This window comes from Ornithodoros turicata, chromosome 7, assembly GCF_037126465.1.
Source record: "Ornithodoros turicata isolate Travis chromosome 7, ASM3712646v1, whole genome shotgun sequence".
Lineage (NCBI taxonomy): Eukaryota > Metazoa > Arthropoda > Arachnida > Ixodida > Argasidae > Ornithodoros > Ornithodoros turicata.
Window position 1 is genome coordinate 50,973,099 of NC_088207.1, and position 12,783 is coordinate 50,985,881.

Below are 12,783 nucleotides of genomic sequence, written 5' to 3' on the forward strand. Positions count from 1 at the left end.
ATAAAAATTCAAATGAGTTTCGTGAAAAAACCTAACTTCTAAAGCAGGGCGCCGTCAGCATTAAAATGGGTACTACCCCTTTTCGAACCTTCAGTGGACACCTTTTAGCAAAAAATCGGCCACCGAAGCGGGTCATTTCTTGCAGTAATTAATTGGTTTCGGTTTACGTATTTTTGTCGCGGCGAAGCACAAAAGGACGTAATTCATTGGTGTAAGGACGTAATTGATTGGTGGATAAGGGAGTGGAAGAGTGTTCTTTTGCGCTTCACCGCGACCAGCCGCGACAAAAATATGCAAACCAAAACCAATTTATTACTGCAACAAATGACCTTTGGTTGCAGATTTTTCTCTAAAAGGTATCTACTGAAGGTCCCAGAAGGGGCAATACTCCTTTTAATGCCGACGGTGCCCTGCTTTAGAAGTTAGCTTTTTTCATGAAACTCATTTCAATTTTTATTTAAATAATGGGCGCCTCCCGCTCATTCACGCAGTGCGCATCTTGTAGGCGGTATTGGACAGATACTTGTAAAAAAGAAAGTTATTTGATTGGTGCACCAGTTCGCGAATTAGTTAGCCCGGGGATTTAACTGAAACACCCAGTATATATATACATATATATTTACAACAGCTACACTGATTATTACTGCCTTCGGTGTCATAGTCAGTCGTCGATACACAACGTTTGAACGGGAAGTATCCCAAGACAAGACGTGCCAATCAGAAAGTCTGTAGCTGACATCACTCAGAAATTTGACAGCCGTGTTTGCATCAACATCTTCACACATTCATAAAAAGCATTGGGGGGAGTAAAGGCACAACATTTATCACCATAATGTAAGAAAGCCAGAGTTTATGCAAAGAAGAACATGCGTAACCAGAAAGGTCTCATTCAAATAAACTTTAGTTGCTCCTAACTGTTTTCATATTACCTTTGACTGATACATTGAGAAGTTTGTTTGACCCATATACACAAAACAGCACTTCCCACACGTGAGCCTGACCGGCCCTTTTCAGAGATTACCAGCAAGATTGTTTAAGCCGTTCTCATTCCTATTGAAGCCTAGAGAATTCTATAGTTCCATTGAAATTGGCTGCAGTTGTGCGTTCTCTTTGAAGACTTTATAGACTTTGAGCAGCCATAGAACTTACAGTAAATATGAATGCCCCCTTAGTTGAGGGGGAAAACATACTTGTGAATAGTCCATGAGCTTTCGCCAGCCAGTTTCAACCTTCATCCCCTCCAAGCATGCAATGTGCTCGAAACGATAAAAGCGAGGCTTCATCTGAAAATAACTTTATTATGAATCAATGTTACATACAAGGTAACAGGTACTGCATTCAAAAATGAAGCTTGTAGGAGAAGTGAATAAAAACTCCCCCTATACAGTGGAGAGAGACTGTTGCCGTACTGCACACAGATGGCCACCTTTCATAGGAACAGCCCAGACACATTTCGAGTTCAACACAGCGAGCTTTCGCGACTTTCACGCTGTCAAATGACATCAAGGGAGACATCACAGACAGATTCCGAACAGTATTCATTCAGAAGTATTCTTTTGTAGTACATTCCCAAGCAGCGCACAACATCTTGGTCCAATATTGGCAATGCCAAACCAATATTGGGCCAGTGTTGCCAATATTGGTCCAAGATATTGTGCTGCTTGGGTTATGTAAATCGCACACATCTTTATCGTAGTAATCTTTTCAATCTTTCCGTTATCTATGCGTGGATAATCATAAACTGTCTCCACCGTAATTGTAGGTGATGCTTGCATGTAACATAGGCTAAACTTCTAAAGCTAGCATTGGTTTGGAACTATCCTTGTTTAAAAAGGTGGGTCCATTGCACTGAGTGACTATATCACTTAGACACTAAAATAGTGTTGCAAAATGAGCATATTCTATTTGTGATCATCTTATAATAGCTACAACGGAATCTGTAAATACACAAAAATTACTGCACGTGAACTAACATAGCATAAACGTCCGTGCGCCAATCCTGTGCTGCCAGTACAGAAGATGCAATAAAATGATTAAAAGGAGCTGAGGAAAGACGACATATTTGCAGCCGCGTATAGATATATAGTGAATGTCCTCAAATGATTGCATAGTGCTGAACACATCAGAGGACAGATGTGTCATACTGTCATGGTTCTTGTTGAATGAAGAATGTGATACAGAGTGTGCAGTTCTCCAGCAAGTTCATGAACACATAGCTGCATGCACGAGAGCAAAATTTGCAATTATGCGCTCTCGGCACACAATTTATTTTCTGCTCACTAGACTAAACTCTGTGAACCAAGAACACTCTAAAACCTGCACAATATGGAAATGTGTGGACGATGCCCAAGTGCCTTACTAAAACCTTAAATGAACATGGAACGTAAAAATAGCCATTGGCTGTTGTACAATGATTTTTTTTTTCAAGTCTAATTATGTTATGTCATGACTCACGAGATGGCACTTGCTTGGAGCAAGTATAATACATGAAATGTCTACTCTGCCACATTTATGTTATTCTTTGGATTCTCCAGAGGTTGCCAATAGCATCAGCAGGTGTATTGCCCTCCTGTGCCATTTTTGACATGGACACAACTCAAATCTTTAAATTATACATAAATAAAGATAGCGTAGCTCTGATTCTGAGGCTGTGGCAAACTTTCTCTCTGAAAACATCAAAAATAATTTTTAGTAGTTACTAAACTAACAGCACATAGTTACAATTCAATCTATTGTAACCTTTCCTCAGGTATCCAACACGACAACATTTCTCCCATTGCAACATGTGGAGCACGCTGTGGTGTAGACTACACATAAATATTTTTTTTTGGGGGGGGGGGGGGGGGGGGGGGGGTTGCAATATCACAAGCTTTTGTCTAGGTAGCAAATGATAGAAATGCTCGGATTGTTTATGTGATGCACATGCATGTTGCATTCCACGTGACAATAAAATATTCTAGACAAAGCTGTATACATCACTATGGGACAGGAACTAAAATCGTGCTAAACAGTATCACAGCTTATTGGAACACACTTTGGCAAGACTTCTGCAAAGTGCCATATTTTACTAAACAGAAGCACAAGAGTTGTGGCCTTATGAAAAGTAAGTCTCCTTTCTTTGCTACAACTCGGCATTCGTGTAGAACACTATTACATATGTAATACATTTGTTATTTTCTGAATTATGGTTGATTTTATATGAGCTGCATGAACAGCAGTGTCAGTGAGTTAGCAAATTATGGGAATGTGATAACGAAGGACTGCTGGGTGAGGTGCACAGTAGAAGTATGGTGTGCAATAAGGTGTAGTTTGTGGTTTAATCAGATGTGGCCACCCCTGTAAAATAGGTTCAATCAAGTATTAAAGTGGAATATAATGTACACTCATGAAATTGTCTAAATAGGTTTGACTTCTATGTGCTACAGACCTGTAGCTCTTATACCCATGGCCTCTGTAGGAAGGAACTAAACTGCCCGACTAGTATAATTTTCGACTATCAAAGCATGCGCATAGTGCCTTAAGCAACATTATCGGTTTAGCATTTAGTAGTAGGTATTAATGTTAGTAATAGTGTCACCGGGGCCTTGTTGCCTGCCAGTGCTTGGCCTGACTAGAATAAACACATTTTAACCCAAGTGCCAATCTGACAATTCGCCTACGACATGCTTTTTCCTTTAGTAGGTATGGGTCACTGAATGCCGTAACAAGCCCATCTTGCAACGTGTGCGACAGTCTTTGTTGGTATACAACACACAGTGGCCAACTTCAGATGAATAAATTATGAAGTCTCAGCTGCCAGCTCTGCCTCTAAAGTGAACAGGACGGAACTACGGCGGATGCACCCAACATCTGAAGTATGTGCAAGCAGATGCACACTATGATGAAAACACTTTGTGTCCTCAATACAAGTTCTACCATTACTTTAGTAAATGCGGGCAGCCTTTTGACAGCATACTCGGCCCACGTTCAAATACTACATCAAATGCTACCAATTGTCTATGCCAGGCATGATGCTTGACGGATTAAAAGCAGCGTATTTTACGGTCACGCCAGCTACATGTTACTCAGGTGCTCCTTTCAAATGGAACAGTGTACTGTTACTTATGTAATGTTTCGCCGGGGTTTATAATTACTGACGCAAACATCGTACTAGCATCAATATCACAATGTAGCATCTTAAGAGATTCGTGTCAAGATGCAATAAAAATAGCACTTTCTAAGGAGTCTCTCGAAAGCTTGTGGAAAGATATTTTCCCGTTAAACGACATCCCTCCTTCCGCAGTGATTCAGGAGGGAAGCATCCTGCTCGCCATCGCTGTCATGGTGAGGACGCGTGTCCTTGGGCTTGTTCACCACGGGCTGTTGCGAGTACAGGTAGGTTGCAAATGAGACAATCGCAATGGCAGCCACCGTGTAAACGTCGATGGGAATTTGAAATATGATCCAGCACAGGACTGCGGTGAAGGAAAGGTCAAGAGCACTGGCAAAGGTCTTCAAAATGGAGTTTAGGCTCTTGAGGAACACCGACGTCACAATGCCACAGATGGCGCCATTCACCATCACTGCCACAACTTTACCCTGCGGAAGAAGCACACCAAACGTGTCCAGTCACATCGAAAATGAGGAGTTGCGTGTCGTAAAAAATGAACAGCATTTCCTGACCTGTAGCAATGTAGACAGGGACTGGATTGAAAAAGCCGTGACTAGTTCTCCTCGGAACCCCAGGACAGCTACGTTGCATACAATGGAGTCCAGATACATGAAGACGTTGTGGATCATGATGTGGATGTCTACTCCAGTATCTTTCAGAAGAAATTCATTGTAGACCCCAGCAAGGCAGGAGCAGAACATCTTCAAATGGAAGGCATTTGTTGGCATCCATTAGCCTATATGTACGAAGAGGAAAACAAAGTACTGTGTGTACCTGTATTAACAGGAAGAGCATACTGGCACTAAATATGCTCCCCCAAAAGGATCCATCTGCGGATGAGAGATGTCGAGTTGGAACGCTCAACTCTTTGACGATGCAGCCACTTGTGAGAAGGATCAAGGATAGCCATTGTTTTTTACTCAGTGTCTTCTTAAATATAGCCTGTTCATGAGAAAAATAAATAAATTTAATTTGACAACAAAGAATTCACAAAAGAAAAACATACTAATAGTGCGTAGCAATACAGCGAAGAAGTTGCAACTGGCTACGGTATACTTATAGTCAGTGACAACATAAGTCATACGCTTGACCTACACAAGAATCGCTCCACATGTGCAAATGTAGTGCGGCGCGGCCAAGCGGGCATTGGGGGAGGGAGAGGGAGAGACAGCACTACATTGTGAAGCGTCGTGCAAAGGCTGGTAGCCAATCACAGGAGCCATCCATGGACGAGTGGGCGGTCCCAATTGTAGGACTTAAGTTGTCACTGACTACAGTGCCTGACTTCTTAGGGTTATACCCGATTACGCCAGTATTTATGCCCCCGATTCAAATGAGCAAAAATAGGGTTTAACCTGATATTTCACCGAAAACTGCTGGACCATGGAGATCCGAAGTGATCACAACTAACACAGAACTTTGGAAACTGAGCTGTAAATGCATAAATATGCTCATACAAACTGTCAAAACAGACAGCGTGGACTAAATATTGACACTATGCATGTACTGGTGTGTTATATGCATTATGCCTAGGGCCTGACTTTTTAGGGTTAAACCCGTATCCGCCCGATATTTACCCCCCGAACAAAATCTGTAAAATTCGGGTTTAACCCGAATCTACCCGAAAACATCCGGGTCGCGTGGCACACTCATAAGCGTGCATTAAAATAAAGTTTGATAACATTGCTAAACATTAGTTCCATGTTAAGACAAATTTTTATTAAACAAAAAAAAATCACCCGAATTCCTGACGACAGAATATGCCGTAACGGGATTTAACCCGAATACACCTGAATTTTCAAATGAAAAATATCACCCGATATTTACCCCCCGAATTTGGCCAAAAATAAAACCCGAAAAAGTCAGGCCCTAATTACGCCATGCAAACCCCCTTGCAACGCTGGTCAAAATATAACCCGAAAAAGTCAGTAACTTTGGGCCAGAACTACTCTTGCCATGAGTAGTATGCATGTCACATTATCAGTATCAGAACAGTATCACTACACTGCAGATAAAAGGCACTTTGAAAAATAACCTGAAACAGGATTCCTGTGATGACGACACGGAACTGGAGGAGCAGGTTGTACGTTGTTGGATCGAAGGTTGCTAAGTTGATGAACGCCAGGTTGTTGTAGAAGCAGTACAACAGCGCTGGCACGAAATATAAACCCAAAACTGCAAATAAAACAGCATCTCTGTATTTATGTTTGGTTAATTATATCTTTCTTCGTTTTGCTGCCACCTTAATCTTTCCTGAGATCAGCTGAATTTTGCACAAGCGCTTGTAGTTGCATCAATGGAACAATTTTTTTTTGCCCGGTAAATTATACTGGAGAATAGTTTTGATGAAACTGCTTACCTTTCCTGTGCTTCAGAATTTCATCTAACTGTTGCTTAAATGAATGGCTGAAAGAAAGGAAAACAATACTATTCAGGTATCTCTCAATTAAATAAAATATTGCATGCAGGTTCCACAAAAAATATGTCAGAAAAACAAATTAGACTTTGCTAGGAGCTATGAAGGAAATTAAGCAGGAATCAAGTAAATTGAAAGAAATAAAAGCAGCTTACATCAATTACGATGAGGTTTATGGACAGGGTCGGTAGAACAGTGTCAAAACTGGTTTATTCAAATTTTAAGCAAACAATTTTGAGTCATTTGAAATAATTCTACCAAAATAATGGGAATTTACCAGTGGGACTGCAGCAGTCCTTCCTACTGAACAGGTTTTAAAACTAACTGAGCTTGAACAAACATTTTGTCACTAATATTTCTCATGTATTGGTGACATGTATCAGACGAGCACTATCATACTGTTAGTAGTGTTCATAAATTGTGAAGTATCAAGCAACGGCGTTGGCAACCTGTGATCACTCCTGCACAAAAACTGAAATTTTGTTGACTGTTGGAGTTCCGTTCCTTTCATCTTACACTGTGAAGAATGCAGGCAACTGCAAACAACCAATTGGCCCACAGCACTGCATATTCTCTCCATTCTGATTGGTCAGCCTTGAAGCATCCTCAAAGCGTTAAGCTTACCTACTGCTCAGGGACAACTGCATCCCAACTTCCATATATGTTATGCAAGTGCTCTTCCACAGCTATTAAATACAAAAGAGAGAAAAAAGAAACAATAACATTGAAAGAGAAACCAGGAAGCACCTGTGACCCACTTCATCCGGAGAGAAAAGACGTGTCACATCATAAGGATGTTGCATAAGCCAGGATGAGTAATGCCTATCATTAGACCACAGTCAAGTCAGGAACAACATTTCTCTTGGAGGATGCCCGGGAGCGAATATGTGAATTGCTAGTGGCCATTGTCGAAGGTTGTGTGTAGCACAGACCACAGAATACAAAGAAACAAGATGGTAAAGTTTACCTATATGAGATTTAACAGAAGGTAATTTTGCAGTAGGGAAGCAATAACCATTCCTACACTCAAGCATCTTTCCCTTAATTTTGTCCTGCTGCCACCATACAGGGAAAATATGTCATGTGTTCATCAGTACTCCCGAAAAGCGGCATAGTCGGTGGCGGAGTTCGGGGGGGGGGGGGGGGGGGGGGGGGTCAAATCCCCATGTCGTACCTTTGCAAAAGGGTGAAATGTGCGCAAAATTATCTCCCCAATATAAAGTTCCAGAGAACCCCCCCAAAATATTTTTCTAGCTCCGTTAGTGCTCCCGAGTTTTTTAAGTTTTTTTTTATTTTTTATTTTTTCACAAAATTTTCAAAATTGCAAAAATTTCACAGGTTGTGAAGAAAAACAAAACGAAATGAAGCAATGTAGTTTATCAGATGCATATACTCACTCTCTAAGATATATTAAGGTTGAAACTACAAGCTTCAGACATTCTGTGAAGAGGACGACAGTTGTAATGCTGTAGTTGTAGCTGTTGTTAGAGTCTTTAGTGGCAGTGACGAGAATTCCTTCGAGAAAATTGGAGAGACACAATGTATAACAGCTGCAATAATAAGTGAACAGACTTTTGCTGCTTAGAAGACTGATATGCAGTCGAGTACATAAAGTTGTTTTCACAAGCGTTCTCCCTCTGTAGCAGTTGCACTGGGACCATAAAAATCATAAGGAGAGTCCTCTCCTTATGATTTCTATGACTGGGACAGACTATCTGGGTTATTGAAATCGAAGGGCAACACGTCGATCACTGCTTTCTTGCCTACATTGCACGTTTGTTTCGCTGCTGTTCGACAACGAACGTGTCAGCAGGCTTTAATCTTAGAACAGCATGATCATTTTTCGCTTGAGGAACTGCTCGCGCAAGAGATATCGCACAGCAGAACACTTACACAACATGGTGCGAAGGTGTCTGAAAATGACAAAGAAAAACTTCGCTTACCTTGGTTGACGAAGAACCCGATGTACGCTACAAACACTAATGCACTCAACTTCGTGGGGAAGAGATCACCAAGGAAGTGCTTCTCATCCATGTTCATTTATGTTTACGTTTCGAGTTGTAATTGCAGTGTTGACTCATTAGTAACAAGCTACAGTGCAAGTAGCGCTCACTTCGCACACTCAAATGCCGCAAAATTCTAAATCACACGCCGCCACACGCCCTCCCACCCCAGAAAACTGAAAGCGCTGAAAGCGTTGAAAGACGAAAGAGTATTCGCTGAGTCCTCCACACAACCAATACAACCACCGGAATCGCTTCACTCTTTCCACTTTCTTCTTCCATTGATTGGGTTGTACCTCATTCCCCGCTGTAGAATTTCTGAACCTTTTACCAAGCAACAAATCAAAGTAGTGCTAGAACTGGAAGCTATAACCTGAACAGAAATTGAAACTTGTTAATTTCGTTGTATTTCGTAATTTTTGTCTTGTAACTCCTTTGCAATTTCTGCGCACGGCAATGAGCAGCCCTGGTGGCATCGATATCGACGAACGTTGGTTTTGTTTTCTCCGCAGTAGTGTCACTAAAAAACATACCACGATTGATCCCTGCGTTTTATTTCGCTTCATCCTTATGTAAATTCTCATGAGAGTGTCTGTTACGGAGCTCTGGCAGAGTGAAACAGTTCTTCCAATCTCAATCACAATGTCCAAGCCCATCATGGATCTTGGAGGATATTACATCGAGGAGGAAAGTGATGAAGACGACGCCGATGCATGCAGTAGCAGGTACGATCAAGTACGATACATGATAGCGAGAAAAAAAAAAGTTGCTGAAATTGATTTCTGTGCAGCTCTGAGGACGAGATACAAACATTTGTCCGAGAAAAGTTCCTCACCAAAAGTGATTCCGAGGATGACTTCGAACAAGAAATGGAGAAAGAGCTCTCTCGTACGGTCAAGAGCTTTGAACAGAAGCAGATACTTCGGCAAAAGGCTTTAACGAGTGGGGAGCATAGCCAAGTTACCGAGAAAAGTACAGGAGGTATGCAGAAAACTTCGACAACTAGAAACTTTTTTTTTCCTTTTCGACATTCCTGCTCGCGCCTTTCTCCTTGTCAGCTCGCCAGTTAACTAACGCTTTTACAGTCCCATCAGTACCATTGTGTTGGTGTCACACCCAGGTCATAGCAAAAACAAAGCTGAACCTTCAAATGACGACCTCTTCTACAACCCGGATGAAGATGACGAGGACGAGAAATGGGTGAACGACCAGCGCAGAGCGTGCATCTTCCCTCCAAGCTCTAACAAGGACACCTCCAGCACAGAAAAGCCTCTGCCAACGAGTGATGCTGTACTTAACTGTCTAGCCTGTATGACAGTTCTGTGCCTTGACTGTCAATGGTGAGATGTTTGTCAATACCTCTCCCATCTGCAAAGGATTTGTCAATCCCCTACAATCATACAAACACAACACACAGAGTTTGCAAGGAGAACATTGGATTAGGTACAGGAAATGCCATATGTTACTGTGAATGCAAAACACTGCAACATGTATCAGCAGTGTTTGTGAGAGCTCACCCAGCAGCTTCAAGACTAACTGTGGTTGAATAACACACACATGGGTTTGTTTTGGAGTGTAATGAAAGTAGGTCATTATTTTATTTACGCAGATACCTCATTAATGAGCCATTAAGCTGTGCAGAGTCTCGGAAGAGGTCCATTGAGATTGAGTACAAACTGTAGCTTCTTTAGTTGGTGAAACTACAATTTTACACTGCCACACGACTACAATAGTAAATCCAGTGATGGGCACTTCGAGTAAAGTATCAAATACTCGCTAAAATAAGTACTTTGAATACAGTAAAAAGTCCTGCCCTGGCTAGGTACGTTAAGTAAAGTATAAAGCAGGGAGAAATGTACTTGAAGTACTTATAAACACTCAAATTACAACAAGCTGTTTTCATGCCACACTTTTTAGCTATTTACGGAGACTAATATATGCGTACATACGTTCAAATGCGTCGTCTCAAACCACACACAGACGCTATGCATGAGCAAACAACGCGGAAGATCACGTTGAGGCGTGCGAACTCATCGCCTCCGGTGGGATTGCAAACTGGCTAAAATATGCAGAGGCGCAGTGCTGTGAACACCACAATGGGTGTGTTAAGTAGGCCCTTTTGGCACACCCAAAAGGGAAGTATGAGACACCCGGAGCGGCCACTTAACAGTGAAAAACAGTTTTCGTGCATTACACTGCTCTCTCGGCGATGCCGCATGGAAGTGTCCAGAAAATCATAGTTTCCCAAAATGGGGGAATTCGGTAACATAGCAAGTCTATATTTTGCTTCCAAGCGTGGGAGCACGAAAAACTGGTTGGTGTCTGACACTCCAAAGTGCGCTCACATAAGGATACTTGGAAGTGCTTCAACAGAAAGTACAGCTAAATGTACCTCAAGTGGTGTAGCAAGTATTAATCGGGAGAATTACGGGAATCGGGAGAAGTGAAGTAAAAGTACCCCAAAAAAGCACTTCAAGTACAGCCCATCACTAAGTAAATCTGACAGCAATGTTCTTTAATGATCCACGACTCAACCCTCCACTCGAACTGCTCCTGAAGAACGGTATTGCGCTTTCAAAAAATAAGCCCAGATTGGAAATGTCACCCGAGCGTAGGAAACCCTTTGCACTTTCCTTGAGTACAACACTGGAGTAACATTATTTCCCTAAGCCCAAGTGGAGGAGCGCTTCTTTCCTCCACTCAACGAAATCGAGGTGGAGTGTAGAGCTGAGGAATGTTAAGAACACGGCCGTAAGTGATTTCTGCACAATTGGTGTAAAATCTAACTTCTGTTAGTTCGTTTCTGCGCATATTATAAGCGTTTACTACACATTTTTTTAGTGCCTTAACATTTGGGACATAGTGCTACAGATTCTCCTGAAAAAAAAAATTGTTTTTCAGCCACGAGATCTACCACACGCAGTACCGTGCCATGTTTGTGAAAAACTGCATCGTAGATGAGGCTCAGGTGTTGAGATGCCCACCTTCGGGCCAAAAAAAGAGAAAAGGTGCAGAACCAACTGACGACCCTGCAGACCTTTTCAAGCCAGTTCGCTGCAGTCAGTGCAACACCGAAGTTGCAGTGTATGACAAGGATGAAGTTTACCACTTCTTCAATGTGATTGCAAGCTTTTCCTAACACTTTTGTAAATAAACATCTTGTTGGATACAGGTCATGCAGTGGTTCTTGTGCAAATGCAGTTTTCTGCACGCTGCATTCTTTGGGCCAAAAGCTGTAGAGAGAGAGCAGTATTAAAAACAGGCCAATTCTGATGAACAAATTTCTGCTTTGCATGTTGGCTACTTGCAGCGATTTGGCAACACTTACATCTGCGCAAGTGCAGAACTGCATAATTAAAGGGATGCCAAACAGCTCGTGAAATTACTGACCAGCCAATCCAATCAACCAATGTGGCATTTGCGCACTAGAAGAGCTACCCCCTGGAATTCAACCTTCCTCTCACTCGAAGACATATGAGTTCAGGAATTCTGCCAGTCTTCCACAGGCTCAACTTTTCACTATTCCATAAATGCATCACTTCGATTTGTTATTATCTCCTGTCCACTGGTCACTGTGGTGCAGAGGAGCTTACACTGGCTCGAGTGTGCGCATTACACTGGTCACTTCAGTAAAACGTGTCGAGTTTTATCAGTCATTCATTTCTACACAGAACCCACACCAGCACATTACTCCACGCTGCATGAAAACGACCAGCAGAACTCATTACAATTCCAGACTACCAAAACGGCATTCACGTGACATGTGCCAACTTAAAGGGGGTTGCCAGACGTCATCCCAGGTTATCCCAGATAAACGTCGATAAACATGTGTTCGATGGCTTGTATCTCGTCAAGTACGACACAATTTTTTTTTCCTCAGTATTCTGGCGTGTAGTACAATGCGTCCATGATGTAATGAACCACATCCATGGAAGTGTCCCAACCCCTTTAATAATGAACAGTATATTCAGTTCACTTCAGCCCCCAGGTTATGCCCTTCGCTGTCCAGTCCAACATTAACTAGTCTGCACATAACCAGCTGTTCCGAATACACCGGACGTTCAGTGGTCTACATTGCACACGTTCCTAAATTACTTGCAGAAGAGCAAAGCCGTTTTTACGACCTTCAGTACGCATTACCCCAGACTCGCGGTACTCTCAACGCTGATGCAGGCAGCAAGTTGTGAGCAAGAAAGAGCCCAGTTGCAGCGTGC

At 42.1% G+C, this 12,783-nt stretch overlaps 2 protein-coding genes across 2 annotated transcripts; one reads left to right on the top strand and one right to left on the bottom strand.

The window, feature by feature from the left end:
• Positions 1-2,839: 2,839 nt before the first annotated feature.
• Positions 2,840-8,809, bottom strand: LOC135401465 (UDP-galactose transporter senju-like). Its single transcript, XM_064633888.1, has 7 exons — positions 8,510-8,809; positions 7,964-8,081; positions 6,510-6,556; positions 6,186-6,325; positions 4,925-5,092; positions 4,663-4,851; positions 2,840-4,578 (listed from the first exon to the last, which is right to left on the bottom strand). The coding sequence occupies exons 1-7, from the start codon at positions 8,604-8,606 to the stop codon at positions 4,258-4,260; spliced, it is 1,080 nt and encodes a 359-aa protein (XP_064489958.1). The 5' UTR covers positions 8,607-8,809; the 3' UTR covers positions 2,840-4,257.
• Positions 8,810-9,028: 219 nt separating this feature from the next.
• Positions 9,029-11,740, top strand: LOC135401466 (E2F-associated phosphoprotein-like). The gene is made up of 4 exons (XM_064633889.1): positions 9,029-9,294; positions 9,360-9,550; positions 9,690-9,909; positions 11,471-11,740. Exons 1-4 carry the CDS (start codon positions 9,152-9,154, stop codon positions 11,706-11,708), a joined length of 792 nt encoding a protein of 263 aa, XP_064489959.1. The 5' UTR covers positions 9,029-9,151; the 3' UTR covers positions 11,709-11,740.
• Positions 11,741-12,783: the final 1,043 nt, after the last annotated feature.